At 40.6% G+C, this 21,419-nt stretch overlaps 1 protein-coding gene across 1 annotated transcript in view; it reads left to right on the top strand.

The window, feature by feature from the left end:
- The window catches only part of trappc9 (trafficking protein particle complex 9), a gene marked incomplete at its 5' end in the record, with an annotated part of 200,264 nt that overhangs the window by 118,240 nt on the left and 60,605 nt on the right, over positions 1-21,419 (top strand). Inside the window, 1 exon segment of the mRNA XM_005949770.3 lies at positions 12,019-12,172. Coding sequence (XP_005949832.2) covers positions 12,019-12,172 — 154 coding nt within the window.

Below are 21,419 nucleotides of genomic sequence, written 5' to 3'. Positions count from 1 at the left end.
ACGCCTCATTGCATGAGCTTTTTAAACAAAGCTTGTTTCCATGGTGACCACCTTTCCCCCTTCTTGTGCTACTTTTATGGCAGTAGAGCACATAATACATCTGCAGTCAGTTATCCCATCCCCAGCAGTCCTAGCTCAGAGTTTTTATATCATAATTTTTTTCTTTTCTTTTTTAGAAAAGCATTTAGAAAATACACATACTCATTATCTTTCACATCTATTAAAAGCACCTTATATCTGCTGAGGACAGAGCATAAGAACATGTGACCACTGACACGTATATTTGCTCCTCAACCTGTTGTCTTTTTTTTTTTTGTCATCGTCTACAGAGATTTTCTTTTTTCCTCCTCTCACATTTTCCTGAAACGATACGTTCCCTAGGGGGCGTTTTAGCTCTGTTGCTGTCTGCGGATGCTTAAGCTGTTGGAACACAGAGATCTCTTTTTACATGTTGTTATATACAGCGCTGCTAGAACCACTCCATCTATCAGCCTCTCGTAGTTGTTTCACAGTCATTTTTCATCTTTTGATTGGTTATTAAAACGGGCTCTGCTATTCATACAGGCAGACATGGCGGTTATATGACTCGCATACTGTTTCTTCTCCAGTAACTTAATTAACCTTGATGTGACATTTAAGCCCTGCGCCCTCAAGGGATTATCCAGTTCTCTTACAGTAACACTTGTAATGTATTATTATTTGCAAACTGCAGCATCCTTGGTTCAACTCCAACTGAGGGATTAAATTGCACGTCATTCTCTTCTTTGCACTCACATGCCCTGTTGCCTCTCTTCACTGCGCTGTCTAATAATGGCAAAATGCCTTCACCCAGCCCCCAAAAAAGCTGCTGGCGTTTAACAGCTGAAACAGAAATAGAAAACACTGTCAAGCCCTGTAATAGCACACGAATCCTCACTTTTAATGACAGCCAGCGCATTAGGATATTGTCTGCACAGAGGCATTCTTCACTGCCTATCCACATCCAGTAATTGGCTGTAAGGATTCCTCTTTGCTGGAGCTCAGCATATATCGAACGAGACGCTAATGGATGGAGCATCACCGCCTCTGCAGCTGCTGCAAACAAAGGGTTACAAAGAGTCAGCCGCAGTCTAAAAATAGACTGTTGCTCTCGCCTGCCTCTGCACAGGCCTCTGTGGATTTCACTCTTAAGCTTTTGCACGTGAGCTAAAAATAACCCTCTTTGTGAAAACATACACACACTTGCTCTCGGTACGCTCGTCGCTCTCTGCTTCTCCCCAGTGACAGAACACAATCGCGCACTGTTAAAGAAATATGCAAAAAGGCTCGGGAGAAATTGTCGATTGCAAACGATTTGCTTTTCTCTAACACGCCGTGGAGGACGTGTTTGAAATTGTACACACTCCTCACAGCAGGATCACAGCCTGTCACTCGAGAGGACATGCATGCATAGCGCTGCGACCACAAGAACTACACAAAATATCTCCAGCAAACAAGCTAAATAGCTTTAATACCAACGCAATAGTTACTGACGGGAAGCAATTACAGAAAATTTTATGAAGCTTCAGCATCGCCACTGCTGTCATTGGAATCATTTTTTAAAGTTTAATCTGTTGGTAGTGTTTGTTTTTGAAGACTTGAATCTCTTGCACCGCTGAGGTGTTTGAAGCAGAGAGGCATGCGTTTGCAGAGCTTACAGTTGAAATGATTCGTTTCTTCACATTGGTCAGATGAAAGCAATCCCATATGCTTTAATGTGATTATCGTCTACATTTGGTCTGAGGCAACACAGCATTTAATTAGGAAGGGGTCATTTTTCTGTGACCGTCTCATCCTAAGCTGGTGTCATTACTGCCATTAAAAAGGGCTTCACTGACACAGCTTATTGCAGGATGCTGATAATTAGGAATAAAGTGTTAGAAGTCACACCCAGTGGACAAGATGGTATTTAGTAAAACAAGGCCTGTTTGCGTTTAGAGCTTTTTCATGTCTAACACAGCACACATGTACATTTATGGAACAGCTGTAGCTCTCTGCATGAAAAATGTAAACCAGTCGATGCTTTTGTGAGTGAATCTTGTTTTTGTTTCTGGGGTGTTGAACAGCATCTTCCAAGGGTTGTGAAATTGCTTTTGCCGTTTGCTGTTCAAATAAGAATAAGTCTGAAACTACTGCTCATATTTATTTCTGAAAATAAAACAACAGTAGCACATCTGTTGGTCGGTTATCGTTTACACTGAAATGGACATTAACTACTTACATTCAGTCTCAGAGATCCAGAATCTCAGAGATGTAAGGCAGAAACTTCCACCACATATCGTGTCATAGTTGCTGCAGGACTGCAAACAAATGCAACCAGTTGGCAATCAGCTGAGTTTAGTTGCCTGTTGCAGAAGAGTTGTGCTTCTTTGCGTGGGTTGACTGAGACTGATTGCAGTGTGTTGGCAAAATGTCGGCATTTACTAATTAGAAGGCAATTATTTACAAGTTGTCTGAGAGTGATTGCAGTCAGTCTGAGTGGGACAGTAATTGTTTGGAGGTTTGGAGACAAGTTGCCTCCCACCAGGCAGCCTATGCAATCAGCTCATGATTGAAGGGGGTTGCTTAGAGGTTGAGAGTGCACCGCTGCTGCACTTTGTTGCAGCAACTATGTGCAGTTGGTCAATGAATGTGGAAAAAAGACACCATGTATACATGGATGGGCAACCAACTTTTTTTTTTTTCATTTTTGTTAGCCGCAATGTTTGCATCCTTTTTTTTTTTTTTTTTTTTTTTTTTGTAGTGTAACTGAGACATTATATGGATGGGGTGCCGGAGGCCTCATTTACCAGCTTGGTTAGAAGGCTGTACATAAACTTCATGGCTGCCAAGTATATATCATATATCAAATATCAGAATTTCACTCACCAAAATTAAATCTTCACAGCTGCTTCTTTATCATAACACAAATTAATCATACAAGTAAACATAAAAGACTAATCATTAGCCAACAATTTAATTTATTATTTAAAAATTTAGTTTAGCAGTGGTTAGCAATTAGCAATTTAGTTTAATTTAGCAGTGGGTGATCTGTTTTTAGTCTGGTTTTACGCCAGAAGGTCCCCTAACCCAGTTGATAAACTCTTTGAATCAGTACTGAGGTGTCCATAAATATCTGATATCGGTCAGCCCGGCAGAGACTGATCGATATCAGATTTATATCCAGCCAGTTTCCTCAAGAGCTCGTGTTTACAGACGGACAAGCTAGTTGTGAAGACAGAAGCTGCAATCTTTGACTAACCTTAAAACCAACACCACGTGGAGGACTGAACTCAAATCACACTTTCAGCTTTCTCAGCCCTGTCCTTTGTGTTCCCAACCTTTCATCCCTGCTCGAGCAAAGCAATGAAACATGTTCTGGACTAAAATACACACTGGTACTGCGTCAAAGCTAGGCACCATTTTTTTGCTTTTTACAAATACAGCGTATGACACAAGTACCTGCTTCTATGAATCTCTTTTATCAGATGCAGATTTCTTTGACAAAATTGGTTATTTGTTCTATTACAGTCGGTAAGCACAGCACCATGAAGATAAAGTGTAATCAGTAGGGTCTGTTTAAACCCTGACTGCTCAGCGAAGCCAGAAAAAATAGCGCAGAACATGACTGTACCCTTATGTTCTGTGCTTTAAACATGCTGTGATACACCTCTGCCTTGCCTCTGCTGTCACTGGGAGTCAAGCTCATTGTTAGTCATCATAATACTGAATAGATGCAGGCTAGAAAACAAAAAAAATATTTGCACCTTATAAAAATACCAGTGCCAAAGGCCTGCTCCCAGACACATGATAGCAAAAGACCTCTGTATTTGCAGGTATTTGTCGTGGCCATGAATACAATTGCTTATTTCTGTGGCTCTGGCTTCCATAAGCACATGGCCTTTGAACATTTGTTTGAGTGGCCAATTCACAGCTCCCCCTTTGACACACAGGAATGTGGGTGAAATCAGTCCGTACATCCATCTAATCTCACATCTCCACGTTTTTCAGCCCAAGCTGTCTGTTATTGAAGGAGGGGAGCAGCGAGGTGAAATGGACTGGGAATTAGGAGTAGAGATGTTCCACGGTGGCCACAGCTCAGCACGCAGTTTGTTATTAAAAGCTTTGTAATAGGCTAGATTAATCTCTAGATATGGTGTAATCTTTGAAAGACTCCACAATCAAATCACTGGAAGAAGATGGTGGGAGTGGGAGTAGGAGAGCTTTCTTTGTTAATGCTCTCCTGCTTTAGGAAAACACCATTTTGGGTCTGGTTAGGTGGTGGATGTAGCCTTGGCTCCACATTTAATTGCTGTGCAGTGGCCCTGCTTACAATGGATTTCAGTTTTTCTCTTTTTTAAAGACAGGGTTATCCAGAATGCAGTTAACCCAGGTTTAAAATGTATTTGAGCAGGTTAGTCATTGTCTTCTATGCTTTATAATACTGTTTTGAAATCTAATTAATATCCCTCTGAGACCCAGCTTATTCAGCATTTTCTCTCTAGTGGACAAAAAGTTGAGAGATGCTGTTTTCCCCTCAGTTCTCAGGAGGACATTGTTTTGATAGATTTATTCGCCTGTATTTTGACTATTGACACCTAATGGGCAGTCTGTATTTTACATACAATATCATTTAAACCTGATCAATATTAAAAACCATGTGACTCTTTAAATGATAAAGCAATACCTGATTTGATATTTGTTAGAATCTTTTTTTCCTGTAATCGGTCAGTAGTGAGATGCCAGCAGCTTTGACATAATGGCACTATTTGGTGTCCAAGCCGTGAGAATGATTAGCGGATATGATTATTTATAATATCATGGCATCGGTAGACGAACTTTGATTCACTTTTGTTTTACATGTTTAAAGTGTTGCTGAAAATGTTGGCGTAACTGAAGCTGTGCTTTATAGAGTTTTGATTTATTTAATTCTTTATTAAAACCAAGTCAGAAGTAAGTGATTTGAGAATTTTTGTGGCTTTTTGAGCTCAAACTGGAAGCTCCACAGAGCAGATCAGTTTGTTCTGGTGTTTCTACTTAGACAATGAGTACAGTCTGATAATCTGAGATATGTAATGTTGGTAATGCAAACATGTAAATCCTACAGTTTTAATGGTTATAATACAAAGGTGTGCATTGAAAGCACTTAAGCAGTTGTTTCAGTTTGTTTAGCATGTGGAGCCAAAGACTGAAGAAAACCTGCTGCTTCTTCTTGGTTTGTGGTCATATAAACATGATTATATCTGCAGTGAACAAACACTATTGAATCTCAAGTGAAGTTTCAAATGTCAAAGTTTTGCTCTAAACAATCGCTCACTGACCAAATGTTACCCACCGCATGAGACAAGTGTTGTCATGACTGCCACTAGACAAAAATTACATATGTTGAAGGCCAACAAAGGATGTTTGAAAAATGCACTTTTTAACCCGAGTTTTGCAGAAGCGCAGCAGACGTCAGTGGACGTGATGAATATGAAAACCACCCTTTCTTCACTGTTGTAATTGCTAAACGTTTATTTTGTATTTCCCTTAAAATGCATTTCTTTCCGTATTACCATTTGAAGTGTAGATTTGAATGTGACCATCTGTCTCTTGGTAATTACATGAAGAAAACCAGTCCCAGACTCTGCCAGTCTGCGCCCTCCAATTTATCAACCATTTTCATTGTGCTACACAGTATTTATAGACTTAGTGTGTCATGTGCGCTTTTGAAGATGACTAAATAAAACACAGTGCCCATTTGAAGGTGGGACTTCAGTCAGTGACATAAGCCTAGTGCCACTAATCTTCAAAGGCGGGTGTATTTGTGGTGCAGCAAAGAGCAGCTTTCCTTATTGTCTTGGTTTTGAAGTCGTAATTGTTATTTAATTTGTGTTGTGCTTTGTTGTAAAGGCTGTGGAATAATAATTGCATTGCTTTTTCTCCTCCACCTTAATTTGATGCATGTGTGTTTCTGGACACACCCAGAAACACACACGGTAGAGACCAATACCGGCTTGAGCTGATTTAATTTTGGTAAAAATCAGGTTGAGCTTAAGGTCACACCAAATGTGACAATCAGTAAAATTTAGTTTTAACTGTAATGTCTTCACAGTAATATACTAGGTACTCAATTCCTTGGAAAATGTGAGTACCTAGGTTGGCTAAGCATTTGACCTTTACCCTCATTCTTAGCTCACAAGGTCAGGGCCTTATGACATCCTCCACACTATGAACTTGAACATATAAAAGTGAAGATCACCTCTTTTATTAAATTTTGAGTGTTTTAATCAACCTCTGTGGCGTTCCCCTAACGACCCCCTTTGGTGATGAAAAATGTTTATCGTAATTTAAGAGCTGTTAAAACAGACCAGTCAATTTTTACCGGGAACAGTAAAGTAAGAGGGGTGGGGGTGCACAAAACTGGAGGCTTAATAAGTTATCATTTGAGTTGTCGGTGATGATGATATAGTGAAAGACAACACAAGAAACTAGTTCACAGGACACAGCCACTGTGCTCTATGAACCAGAATCCAGAGGTGAACCAGTCAGTGGATAAAGAGCTCGACTGTGGATTTCTTATCAATAAAAAAGCAAAGCAAAGGTGGCCTCGTCGTTACTATACTTTTTATGTTCAATTCAATTTTATTTATATAGCGCCAAATCACAACAAAAGTCGCCTCAAGGCGCTTCATAGATACAGAGAAAAACCCAACAATCATATGACCCCTATGAGCAAGCACTTTGGCGACAGTGGGAAGGAAAAACTCCCTTTTAACAGGAAGAAACCTCCGGCAGAACCAGGCTCAGGGAGGGGCGGCCATCTGCTGCGACCGGTTGGGGTGAGAGAAGGAAGACAGGATAAAGACATGCTGTGGAAGAGAGACAGAGGTTAATAACAGATATGATTCAATGCAGAGAGGTCTGTTAATACATAGTGAGTGAGAAAGGTGACTGGAAAGGAAAAACTCAATGCATCATGGGAATCCCCCGGCAGCCTACGTCTATTGCAGCATAACTAAGGGAGGATTCAGGGTCACCTGGTCCAGCCCTAACTATATGCTTTAGCAAAAAGGAAAGTTTGAAGCCTAATCTTAAAAGTAGAGATAGTGTCTGTCTCCTGAATCCAAACTGGAAGCTGGTTCCACAGAAGAGGGGCCTGAAAACTGAAGGCTCTGCCTCCCATTCTACTTTTAAATACTCTAGGAACAACAAGTAGGCCTGCAGAGCGAGAGCGAAGTGCTCTAATAGGGTGATATGGTACTACAAGGTCATTAAGATAAGATGGGGCCTGATTATTTAAGACCTTGTATGTGAGGAGCAGGATTTTGAATTCAATTCTGGATTTAACAGGAAGCCAATGAAGGGAAGCCAAAACAGGAGAAATATGCTCTCTCTTTCTAGTCCCTGTCAGGACTCTTGCTGCAGCATTTTGGATTAGCTGAAGGCTTTTCAGCTGAGTTTTTAGGACATCCTGATAATAATGAATTACAGTCGTCCAGCCTGGAAGTAATAAATGCATGAACTAGTTTTTCAGCGTCACTCTGAGACAGGATATTTCTAATCTTAGAGATGTTGCGCAAATGGAAGAAAGCGGTCTTACATATTGATTCCTGTCAGAGCAGTGGTTCAACCTTAAGGCTTAGAAACAAACTGTGAGGGAGACACGACTTTTATCAAAACTGTTTTTGCAAGTTCATTCAAATCACAGCAACCATTGTCTCAAGGCACTTGCCAGGTCTCTCTTGAAAATGACATCTTTTACCTGGATAAATAAAGGACTAATATTTACTTTATTAAAACCACAACAATCAAATGGCCCTATATGAACTAGCACTTGGTGACAGTGGGAAGGAAAACTGTCAGAACCAGGCTCAGGGAGGGACAGCTCTCTGCTATGATTGGTTGGGGGTAAGCAGGAAGTTTAAGTTAGCCTCCATGCTACCTGATGGATGTTTGGGTGATTTGCAGGTGACTAGAGAACTAAAAGTGATCGTTTCATTTCTCAAAGTAGAGAGTGATAAGACTAATAAAAGCAGGAAGAAAGACTGCTAATGATTTCATTTTTGTTCTGAACTTTCTATGTGAGGTAGTATGTTGGCGTCTGCCTCACAGGTTTACAGCAAAACATCATCATGCCACCAGTAAGACAGGCCTAATAAATTTCTTGTCTGCTGTTAAGTGCTGCTGTAGAATTTTTTTTTCTTGTTTCAGATTGCAAAAGGAATTTAATAGTTTTGTAATAAGCCGAAGGATTACCTAGTTTCACTGGCTGCATGCATAAAACCCTTTAAAATGCATTCAATTGTATTGTGGTAAAAGTTGCAATAAGTGGCTGCACGGTTTAGCAACACTCTAAAACAGGCAATTTTAACCAAACATCTGCATATTACAACATCTAGCAGATGAGGAACATCATCCACAAAAGTGCAGTCATGTCTCTATCAGCACTTGACAGAAACACATGTTTGTAGCTGCTAGCTGCTGATTGAACTTCTTTTAGCTGTGCTTGCTCAATGGATGATGGCAAGCAAAAGATGCTTGTTATTCTTTTTCATATTTTCTGTCATATATGGTTATAATTTTGGCTTCATTTTAAACAAGGACACATTTTTAGGCTGATGTGTGTAGAAGTAACTCCTCTGAGCCAGAATCTGTGGCGTTAAACTGCTCTAAACAACCAAAATGTCTCTTCATGATGTCATTGAGTATTCCATGACCTGTTGGCATGTGGTTGCTGGTTGTCACTGGATGAAATTGGTTGCAGAAATGTGCCTTCCATACAAACTACAGGTGACTGTGGCAAGCTGCTTGTGACCAAAACAACTGCGATGAGGTTTTTGGTGCAGCAGTGAATGGTTACCAGGGAGCCGCTGATTGGTGTCTTGGCTCACATGACTGTCAATAACCACTCATTATCAGTCAGGCAATGTTCATTTTTCCCTAGCGACCACTGGTTGCCAGGCAGTCACCAACCAGTCTCTAGGTTTGTGTGACTGAGGCAAACAGGGTCTGGCTGTGAGCACATAAGCCCCCACTCATGTGTGATTCAAACCATATGTCTTTGGGGGCTATCTAAGGTCCTTTATGCTAAGGTTAGCATAAAGGAAGAAAGTGAGGTGAAATAGTTTTCCTAAGACAGTGAATTTGACAAAGTATAATATACTTGTTGAATGAAACATAATGTAAAGAAGAATTATTTTGAACTTAATCGTACAATGCTACTAAAAATGAACTGGAAAAGCATAAAAACTTCCTTTTAAAATTGTTATCTATCTACATGGTTTTCTGAGGACGAATCATAAGTTAAAGAAAATGCAACACACGCCCATAGCTGGTGTAAGCCTTATGCTAGGTTTCAAAGCCCTTCATTGCGATTGTTCTTGCCTGCCTTATAAAAATCCCTGATGATTGTGTGTTAGTATCGGTGTGCTAGGATACATGTAATTCACTCTGAATTGTATGCAGGCAGGGAAAGAATGGATCCAATGGGATCTAGTCCTCTTTGAATAGAAGTCCTGAATAATGTAGAGGTAATTACAAGTGGTCTTGTATGTCATTTTCTTCTTCTTTTTTCCCCACACGTGCAGGGAAGGTCTGTCTAGTTTGTTCCAAGTACAGTCTGAATCCTGGATGTGACATTTGAGGTAACCTCGGGCAAAGATGAGCCTGACTTTTGTTAATAAATAACTTAGAAACACCCACAGTATAGACGAGGAAACTTGCACCTGAGGGTGTTTGCTCAGACTAGATAAATAATTCAGCACTGGCCAAACCACACAAAGGCAGGTTGCATTGGCTGCCATCATGCTGAGGTGTATGCAAGGTTTTCTGCTGAGATCTGTTGCGGGATAATGAGAAAATGTGTCCTGTAATTTGATGAAGTATATAGTTAATATTGGATAATCACAATTTTAAATGTTTGAATGTAGTTACAGCTAGTTACAGTATGAACTATATCTAAGAAAAAGTAACATTGACCCTGAACACATCAATTTTTTAGTTACTCCATGGACTTGAATTGAAGTCTCCTCTGCTCAGTTAGTCCTGCTCTTCTTCTTTCTCTTTCTGTCTTCTTCTTTCAGCTGTTCCCTCTAGGGGGCACAACACCGAATCATCTGCCGTCATCCTCCTTCACTACATCCATGTGAATGTTAGATAAAATGCACCTATGCATATGAATGGGTGAATATTGCATAGAGCACTTCAGCTACAGTAGAAAAGAGCAACATAAGAACCAGTCCATTCCATCCATTTACCGTACCAGTCCTGCACCAGCCTTGCATATTTCTCTCCCACTCCTGACTTAAGTCCTTTACACACCAGACACATAAAATACATGCATGTATTTTATGTGCTAAATATATTTTTCAACTCACCCATTCTTAATGGAGCTGCTCACACTGGTATGCTGCTGTGTTTGGCAAGAAGTGCACTTGTAGTTCAAGTACTGCTGTATACAGTAGTATACAATGACATGTAAATGGTAAATGGCCTGTATTTGTATAGCGCTTTTTACTAGTCTCCCCTAGTGACCCCAAAGCGCTTTACACACCCAGTCATCCACCCATTCACACACACATTCACACACTGGTGGAGGCAGCTATAGTTGGAGCCACAGCTGCCCTGGGGCAGACTGACAGAAGCGAGGCTGCCATATCGCGCCATCGGCCCTTCTGGCCAACACCAGTAGGTGGTAGGTGAAGTGTCTTGCCCAAGGACACAACGACCGAGACTGTCCGAGCCGGGGCTCGAACCGGCAACCTTCCGATTAAATGGTAAATGGTAAATGGCCTGTATTTATATAGCGCTTTACTAGTCCCTAAGGACCCCAAAGCGCTTTACATATCCAGTCATCCACCCATTCACACACTTACAAGGCAAACTTCCAACTCTTGAGCCACGATCGCCCACGTGTAGTAAATAGTACAATTTTACCTCCGTACAGCTAGATGTTGCTACAAGTTGGCTCCCTGAAATGATTTCATGGCCTCCTCAGATCTGGTCCCACATCTGCTAACAGCTCAAACTGCCCCACTGAGATCCTGAAATATCATACCATATATATTAAAGCAACCATGATACAGTTTCATCTCCTGGGTCAAACTATGAAATTCTCCCTGGTCCTGAATTCTCGTGAGAGTTGGATTAACGCAGAATCCCTGTTGCTTCCTTTTCTTGTTTAGAAACATCAGATCCAGCTCATCATTGCTTGATTCTGGCATTGTTATTTTCACAGTGCGTTTTTAGAATTTGCTACAAAAACACAACACGTTCAGTGTGCGTATGCATTTCATGACAAGTTTGGATCTGGAAATTCTGATTTTTGTGTCACTTTTCGTAAAACTTGTGTAATGGCCACCTGCTTTACCGCAGTTCTTCTCTTTCCACCTCTCATGGAAATATGGTCTCTGTTTTTAGTCCCAGTCAGTAATCTTGCTGAAGGCTTTCCAGGGAGCTTTTAGAACAACCTGATAATAACTGAGTACAATAGTCCATCTTAGAAGTAATAACTGTATGAATTAGCTTTTCAGCATCATTCTGAGACAGGATATTTCTAATTTTAGTGATATTGTGCAAATGAATGAAGGTAGTACTCCATATTTGTTTAACGCGGACACAGAAAGACGAATACTAGTCAGAATGACTCCAAGACTTCTCATACTGTTACTGTACTCTGCTAACACTGAGGTCTCTCAGTAGTTTTGTTGTATACAAATATATGTATATAAAAATGCAATCATAAATTATCTCAAGAACCTGCTAAATATTGATGTTTTATATTTTTGTTGTTTTATTTTTTATTTTAACTTTTAATATTTGGTCATTTCCAAAGCTTAACAGTAGCTCAAATATCAGCTGTGAGCAATTTGAACTCAATAAAAATTCATGTCATTCATGCTTTTTTAACTTAGTTTCAAAGTTTTAAATGACAGTTATGTAAGGGTTATTTCCAGAGTCATAAACCTTTTCCTTTTGGCGGGTGAAAACTTACATAAGTACGAGTGTACACCTAAGTGCTTCTCCCATTTCCTGTTCCAGGATGGCCATCCAGGTGGACAAGTTTGACTTTGAGAGTCTGCCACAGCCGGACCAAGAAAGTATTCGCTTCAGTAACCCCAAACAGCTGGAGGAGGAGCGACAGCACGCCCAAGGCTGTCAGATCAACAGCAAGCTGGGCATCTGTTGGAGCATTATATCCTTTCAGTGGTTACATGTACTATAAAAGCATCTTTAGGGGAATTGGCCTAAAGTGAACTACAAAGACCATAGACGTAGTTGGCAAATACTTTGAAATACGCTCTACCAGTTGCAGCTAATAATCCCCTACAGTCGTGGCCATAATCACGGTCAAACAGATTTCGTCAGCATTCCTTTAACTGTTGTTTGTTGATATCAGTTCGATCAGTGTTAGAGCACATCTGGACCCTTCATCTGGAGGCCTTCTGGCCAGTAGGCAACATTTTTTGCCCGCATTAGCAGATGGGGACGCTTATGGCAGAGCGCTTGCTACTCTGACACTGTGAAGTGATATATTAGTAAGTGGGAATATAAATGTGAAATTAAATTTGTGAATTGTGAAATGAGACACTTTGCCAGAGCTCTTAGTCCGCGGTCCATTAAAGATAGTGACATTGTATTAGCATACCTACTCTGCGAGATTTAATTAGAAAAGTTTCCATTTGTAATTTTTCAAAATGTGTGAGTATAGCATGTGGATAAAACACAAGCGGGAATGGTTGGCAGTGATCTGATTGTGCCTGACATTGTTTCATGAAACCACCATCCAGAGTGCTTATCCAGATGTTAAGTGACGACGGCCTGTTTACAGCGTCCTGCCATGCGATTGCGTTTGTCCCTAACCATCCTGAACCCTCAAGTTAACTTCATCGAGCAGAAAAAAGTTGGCGTTCATCAGCTTCACTGTGTTTATATTATGCTAAACACAGCTCTCTAGCTAGCACATCGTTATATTCCTGCTAGTCAAACTTCAGTAACCCTACAAACATCACTGCTGTTTAGTTTTCTGTCTTCATTTATGTTGGAAGTGACAGCAGAGCTGTATGTTTTAATTTTTCAATAATCCCTCAGTCAGAACCTGAACTGTCATAGATGGAAACTAGCGAGCTAACTCCCTGCTAACTTCCAACTCTGTTAAAAATCATAAATTCTGTTTTCATGGATGACTGGATGTTAAAGCAGCAACACTGATCATTTTATTACCTATGAAAGAATTTAGACAGTTTGTAACTGTCAGTGATGCTGCAGTGTTCGTTTGACTTTGGAACCTGAAGCGGAGTTTGGACCTGGAAACGGTTAATGACGTCAGACTTAAAGACCAGATAGGAGTGTGTTAGGAGGGGTTAACATTTTGGCTCATGTGTTTTGTATCTGTTGTTGTTCTCCATGTTGAAGATGTTTTTGATTTAGCAGATATAGACTATCCCCAAGTCAGGTGTTCTATTCTATATTGAATTCTCTATGTGGAAAAATTGAGTTTTATCGAAAGAGAGAAAACCTTTTTGAGCTGTTTGCCAACAGACAGCTATTTGGACAACTGCTCATCTTTTGCTACCTTGGTACTTGATTTCCTGATTCCTAGATGTTCTGCTCAAAGACGATCCAAATGCAGATGTTTGTTGGGAAGACCATTCTAATAAAAGAAAATTTTAGTCCAGAACTTAGTAGTGAGACTACACATATTAGAAACATGGAAAACTGGGGTGGTGAAAGAAGCATAAAAAAAATAACTAAAGCTGCTCAGGTAGCTTAACAGTGTTGAGGAGCGCACACAAACTAAACAAACAAGGAGGAATGGGTGAAATGAGCCAGGGCTGGTTAGAAAAGCACAAAAGTAGGAACCCAAAGCAAATAAACCAAAGGCAGTGAAGGAAAATCATATTTTCAAAATACAGCATAAAACAGTACAATGAATAAGGCTTAAGAACTTTGCAAACAAAAGCTGACGCGATTACACCTAATCTGTATTTTAATTAACCTGCATTAGTCCACATAACACTTTCCACATCCAGACTTGAGTGTCTGGTATGTTGTGCTACATTGACACAAGTGAAAACAATAGCTGTCTGCAAAGAACTTAAAATTTTTGCTTCAAAGACACAGGTCTGTGTAATTTAACTGTGATGAGGTTTCAGAAATTGCAAATCTACATGCACAGAAATTTCTGTAAACTATTTAAATTCAGAATCCAGCCAGGACTTCAATTCTGTTCAATGCAGTTTTATTAATATAGCACAAAATTATAACAATGGCCACTTTATATCTTAAAGCAAAGCCCCTACAGTGTCCTTTGCTTACAGCTAAGACATCTTCAGTTCTTTTCTGCTGCCAAGATAGGGAAGCAGAGCTTGAGAGATGTATATAGTCAGTCAGTGTGGATTTATCTTTAGTGCCTTATATCAGCTCATCACTCAGTAGTTGGCAGTACTATGCACGTATCTAAGAGTTACTGATTGTTAGTGAGCATGGTAACCAGTTAATGGGGAATCCAGTCTGGGAGCTGAAAATGCTGTTTTCCATGTGTGTATGTATTTTGTTTTGTTTTTTCATGAGGGCGTAAACACTTCTGTCACCATATGCATTGGTTTATCTCCCAGCACTTTGGCGGCTTGCAGGCAGGAATGAAGAAAGAAAGCGACGTATGAATATATTCCCAACAGCATTCCCTTTACTGCAACAAAAAAAAACCCTGAAGCAGACTGTTTGAACATATGTTACTATTGTTGTTGCTTTTTTTGTTTTTAAGTGTGAATAGTATCATGTATGATATATTAGTCAGGATGGTGTCAACAGGAGATTGACCTATAAGAACAAGCCAAAGAAAAGGATTTAGAGGCTTTGCAGTATTGATCTAATTGGAAATGAGCTACACCCGGGCTGTCAAGTGAGAAATTGAACTAGAAATTAAAAATGTGACATTTTACCCTTTTAACCTTCATTATGGGTGGCTTGTGTTTGAAAATGGCTCATTAGGGTACAGTAGAACTGGTATAGAGTCTGTTACTAATTCAGTGCAAGCGACTCAACTGGCTGTGCGACAGATGCCACATTATATCATCAAGTCAAACCTTGATGCTATGATTTTCTGCACACTGAAACACATCCTTGTTGATAATGACTCAGCTGCTAAACTTGTCAGAATAGCACAATGTAAATTCTGCTTCAGGGTAGATTTTCCTTTTTACAATATGAAAAATAGAGAACTATAAAATCTGATTACACTGCATGTCACACTTAGATACAATTATTTGGCCTTGAGCAACTAACAGTCACTTTAATTTGTAATTTATGAGCTTGTTGATGGTGTTTGGTACTGATTCATAGAGAGTGATTCTGCCACACGCAGTACAGATGCCATGAAAAGTGGAAGAGATAAAAAGCAAATGCTATGTGTGTGTCTTCCTCCTGAGGAGGTCATAGCCAAGTCCATGAGTCATCTCTCAATGCACAGTGTGGAAGTTCCCCTCTCAATAGCGAGCTTAAAAAGCTCTGGATATGTAGTCATTAGTTATGATTATATCAATAATTACTAAAAAAAAAAAAAAAAAATCAATAATTACTATCAATTAATATCAACATACAATCTGACTAAAATGCATGTAAAAAAATAAAAAAGTACATACATATAAGGTATGCAAAAAAGTTCAGAGGTTCATAAAAGTCAAACACTTAATCTGATTGAAACTTAGTTGATTTTCCATTTAAGATAATCTTGAATGTCCGCATGGATTCCAACACTGCTGCTTTTTTTTTTTGATCACTCCCTGAAAGTCTCCCTCTGACATTTGCACTGTGCACTTTGATGTTTTGCTGTGGACCCCAACTTTTGTAACATCTGCTTAAAAGTGACCTCAAATAGTGTGAAGGATCAAAAATGACTAAGCAGTTTTCAGTTGAAGGGCCCATAGTTTCCAATCAGGAATGCAGAGCAGGAGCATGCTCGTCATTTTATTCGGCATTCACCAGGTTCTGCTCCGTAAACGGAGTGAGAATGTCAATGTGGATTTTTGTCCCGAGTCACCTTAGTTATAACATTCAGTAGAAATCACATGAATTATGTTGCGTCCCAGCATTGTGCTGTATCAGAGGGTAGGAGCAAAGTGCAAGAGGGTTTTTTGCTTCTTCTGTAAAATGATTTATTAATAGCAGAATAGCTAAAAATGGCCCCAGAGGTGCATGGAATGATGATTTTAAATGGGAAATTATCAGATAAGCCTTAAAAATTCATTATTGACCTGTTCTCTGAACTTTTGATTAAACTTGATGTACGCATACAGTTATTTGAAAAAGTACAATTTCACATGTTCTGTATTTTTGGTCGCTACTATATCTTAAATTCTTGAAATATTTATTAACTCAACATAGTTTGAAGTTCAAAACTTGGTTAAAAAGTGTGCCAATATTCATGTTGACTTGAAATATACATCTTGTACCAGAGCAATTTAGGACTAGTTTTAAATTCACTGCACAGCTGAACTGCTTAGGCAGGCTGTTCGTATAATTCATCAGTCAAAGCTCAGCTCTGAAGGTCTCCCGGACTGTCTGGGCTTATCTAATAAGAAGCTACTTAAAAGCAGAACAATACAGATTCACAAATTAACAGCTGAAAAGTCACTCTTTCAGCTCAAAGTAGGATGAACCAATTTTCCAAGCAACACTCTGGAATCCTTTTTATTTCAACTGCATAATAGAAATGTTAAATTGTTTAGAACTATCCAAATTAATCTGGGTAATAAATAGAAAAGTACCAAACCGTGAATGGCTGTTGACAATAAGTATAGACAGCTGACACGCATATTAATCATTCGCACAAGCGCCGGCTTTCTCTGAAATGGCCTGTTGAATGTGATGTTTAGTGCCCACAAATATACTGAATATAAAATATCAAAGGTGAATTTGGAAGTCACTCCGGATACGAGTTCTGAAATACGCTGCTCAGAAGAATTCAAGGAACACTGATCTCTACGGCGGGGGGAAAAAATTCTAAAAATCTGTGCTGATATGGACTGGGTAATGTTTTAGGAATGAAAGGATGCCACAGCATTAATGGAAATGAAAATTATCTCCAGAGGGTTTGATTCAGAGATACCCTGAGTGCTCCAAATGAGATGACAGAAGGTGTCCCTGGGGATATGCTCCCAGCTATAGACCAGGGCATCTCTGAGCTCCTGGATAGTCTGAGACACAACCTGACAGCATTGGATGGACCAAAGAAAATGCCCGAGATGGCATGGTATTAATTCCTTCATCCACCTAGAAGTGCCTGCAGACTCTTGCACATGAGGCCAGCATTGATGATCACCAGGACCAACCCAGGACCCACTGCATTAGCATACGGTCTGACAGTTGGTTCAAGGATTTCATGGCAGTCGGGCTTCTGCCTGTGGTGGTGTCTGTGTCCCTCCATGGATATGCTTCCCCAGACCACCACTGACCTACCACCAAAGCAGTCTTGCTGAACGATGTTACAGGCTGTATAACGTTCTCCACAGCTTCTCCAGACCCTTTCAAATCCATCACATGTGCTCAGGGTGAAGCTGCTCTTAGCTGTGAAAAGCACAGCACAAATGCCAATCAGGCTCCACAGTGCCGGGCAGTGAGTTTGGTCTGAGACATTCACACCAGTGGTCTCCTGGAAGTCATTTTGTAGGGTTCTGGCAGTTACTCTTGGCACAAAGGAGCAGATGCCGGTCGTCCCAATGGGTTAAGGACCTTCCACAATCCTCTCCAGTTCTCCTAGACTAACTGCCTGTCTCCTTGATCTCCTTTAGTCTCTTCAAACTGTGCTGCGAGACACAGCAAACCTTCTGGTAATGACGCATATTGGTGTTCCATCCCTGAGGAGTTGGACTGTGCACCCGTGCAACCTCTATAATGTCCAAGTATCACCTCATGCAACCAGTAGTGACACTGACCGCAGTCAAATAGAAAAGTTAGTGAACAAACAGTCAGAAAAGATGTCGGTGGCTTCCTACTCTAAAATCAGTCCTCTTTGGGGATCATCTCATTGTTGCCCCCCAGTGCACCTGTTTTTAATTTCATTAACACCAAAGAAGCTGAAACTGATTAACAACCCCCTCTGCGACTCAACTGACCAGATCAATAAAATATACCGTATTTCCCGGACTACAAAGCGCACCTAAATATTAGCCGCACAAGCTAAAATCAGGGGAAAATCCTGTTTTGTACATACATTAGCCGCACCTGACCAAAAGCCGCAGGTGTTTCAATGTTGACTTATCATATGTAAGAGAATATGCACAAAGGGAATTGTCAGGAAAGAGATGGCTGTTTGGAGACATCACTTTTATTAATATTTTGAAAAACAAGTTATGGGTACATATTTGCACATGTAGTACATAACAGTAACCTACAGCACACCAGAAAAATAGATTCGGACTACCTTTTAGGCTCAGGTGCAGTGACACAGCTTTAACAAGAAGAAAAGTCAGTCATTCACCACCATCTTTCTCTTCTTCCTGCGCACTAAAACCACCAAAGTCCTCTTCTCCAGTGTCGGATACAAACAGGCTCAGGATGGTCCACCAAAGTCCTCTTCTCCAGTGTCGGATACAAACAGGCTCAGGATGGCTTCGTCATCCACTCTCCGCTTCTCTCCTTCGTTGTCACTTTCAAAACCAAAGAAATCCTAGTTGTCAGAGTCGAACACCCTCAGAAGGGCCGTGGCGGTGTCCTCCTCTCCATCATGCAGCAGTCCAGCCCTTCAAAATCCGTTGGTGATCGTGGATGTTTTCACACTTTTCCACGCTGTCAGAATCCACCGGTGGAGTTGGGCATAACTTGCTTTTTGGGCATAACTTGCAAGTTTATCGCCGCTCATCATCCACGACTCCCGCTGAACGCGTACCGCTACTTTGAAGTTTGTTTTTCGCGCTACTTCGTACGGCACTACGTTGCCTGGCGGACGGACATGTGACTAACATACCACTCTTGAACCCCGATCCTTCCGCCAGGCAACGTAGTGCCGTACAACAGCGGAACACACAAAACAAATCGTCTTACGATATGACAAAAATCACGGACAATCCATAGAAAAGCCGCACCTGACTAAAAGCCGCAGGGTTCAAAGCTTGTGCAAAAAGTAGCGGCTTATAGCCCGACATTTACGGTAAGTAATTTAATACCGGCTTATTTCACAGTTGGTCGTATGACTAGAATAGAATAGAATTAGAATAGAATTCAACTTTATTGTCATTGCACATGTCACAAGTACAAGGCAACGAAAGGCAGTTTGCATCCATCCAGAAAGTGCTTTAGCAATAATATAGATATGTTACAAAAATTATAGGTATGTTACAATGTGCACGGTATGAAGGTATGTTACGAATATGCTGTAACTATAAGTATGTACAGGCTGTAGTGAGTGTACAAGCTATGTACAGGCTATGAACAGGATATAGATATGAAAACTTTACGGAAATATGAACTATACAAGTTATAAACAGTTGTAGAACTAGTTGTAGAACATACTGTGCATGTTCAGTCCATGAGTTTAACGTGGGTCAGATGTCAGGAGGCAGAGTTCAGGAGCCTGACAGCTGTAGGGAAGAAGTGTTCCGGTACCTGGTGGTCTTAGTCCGGAGGCTCCTGTAGCGCCTCCCAGAGGGCAGGAGGGTGAAGAGTCCATGTGATGGGTGACTGGGGTCTTTGATGATTTTCCCAGCCCTTTTCAGACACCGCTTCCTGTAGATGTCTTTATGGCAGGAAGTGGTGCTCCGGCGATGCGCTGGGCAGTTTTCACGACCCTCTGCAACGCCTTCCGGTCCGAGGCAGAGCAGTTCCCGTACCAGACTGTTATACAGTTGGTCAGGATGCTCTCGATGGTGCAGCGATAGAAGTTCACCAGGATGTCTGAGGACAGGTGGTTCTTCCTCAGAGTCCTCAAGAAGAAGAGGCGCTGGTGAGCCTTCTTGACCAGCTTGGAGCAGTTGGTTGTCCAGATGAGATCCTTGTGTATGTGGATTCCTACATACACATATACACTTATTCTGTTCACTTCACCCAGTATCCACTTAAAATCTGTATTCAGAACATGACATCTTTCCTGCAAGTTGGATGAGTGTAGCGAAAGTTTACGCTCTCTTTACAATAGAGTGCTGTTACAGAGACTACTCTTTGTGCATTAATCATGCCCATATTATATAATATATCTATTTCAAAGCTTATATGAGGGTCCACTGAGAATTTCCAACAAAAGTCAAGCATGGCTCAGGATACTGATCATTATACTACTGTATCATCCCTGTTGTACACCTGAAAACAGACCATATCTGCTAGCAGCTCGTGTTACCCAACAATTCCAGCAAAGCCTTGAAATAGAAATTCTACATGGCTTTGAGTGATCAAAGCTGCAACACTGACACTTTACCGTTATTCTCTGGAATACAGATGATGTGACGTGATTCATCGTGACTCAGACAATTCAACAGAAAGGTAGCCGCACCTTTCCACACAGTATGCTTTGTCCATAGATGCCTTCACTCTCTCTTTCTCTTACCCTCTTCATGCATTCTGCACTTTCTCTCAAAGGTTAATAGACACAGGTTTGGTGCTCTAGGCGCTGCTCGTCTCACCCATTATTCCAAATGTCAGCTGTGTAAATGATCAGCGGCGTCCTTGTCATCACATATTATCTGGGTAATTGCCCTCTGATAACCGTATTTGTTTTGATGCAGTATTCATACATTGATAGCCTTCCCTGTGATCGTTATAAAAACATGCTCCCCGTTCACCTTTGACTTCTAGATGAATGCAAAACATAAACATAACATGATGGATCTGTCTTCAGTGCTGTTACCAGCAAATAATGTCTGTTTTTTGACAGCTTTGGTAGTTATTCGAGGATGTTTGTGTAATATCAGCCGCGTGCATCCATCCACATATTTAGTGTATCTACAGAAGCAGCTGTGTTGGCTCTTTAATAATATAGTGGGGAAGTTTAAGCAGTTTTGGTCAATGAGCAAACCGCTGATCTACATAGGTTTGTACTGTAATCCAAATGACTAACAGATCCACTCAGCTGCTGCTTGGGTTTCTTCAGTATATACGATCTAAACTGAAGTAAGATCATTTTCCTGCATTTTAATCAGACTTTCCTCTCTACAGTAGTAAATCTGTTACACACTTGTGGGAACAAAAGGTACACAAAAGGCCAAAACAGTATTGGCCCATAATTATCATTAAGAGCATTTTAAAAGGGGATTCGTGATTGACTTTGCAGTTTATTCGACATTAAAGATAACTAGAAGCTGGCAGAAAGAATCTGAATGGGAGAAAAATAAAAATTCATATAAGGAAAAATAAGAAAGGACGAGAGAAATGAAAGCGTGTGGCCTCGTGCTCTGAACTTAAAGTGTTAGTATAGGGAGCAGGCAAATGGCCTGTCAGAGTACTACTGTGGA

Source organism: Haplochromis burtoni, unplaced genomic scaffold (assembly GCF_018398535.1).
Source record: "Haplochromis burtoni strain Fernald_Lab_line unplaced genomic scaffold, NCSU_Asbu1 Contig_704, whole genome shotgun sequence".
Taxonomy (NCBI): Eukaryota; Metazoa; Chordata; class Actinopteri; order Cichliformes; family Cichlidae; genus Haplochromis; species Haplochromis burtoni.
This window is presented reverse-complemented; position numbering and strand designations above follow the sequence as displayed.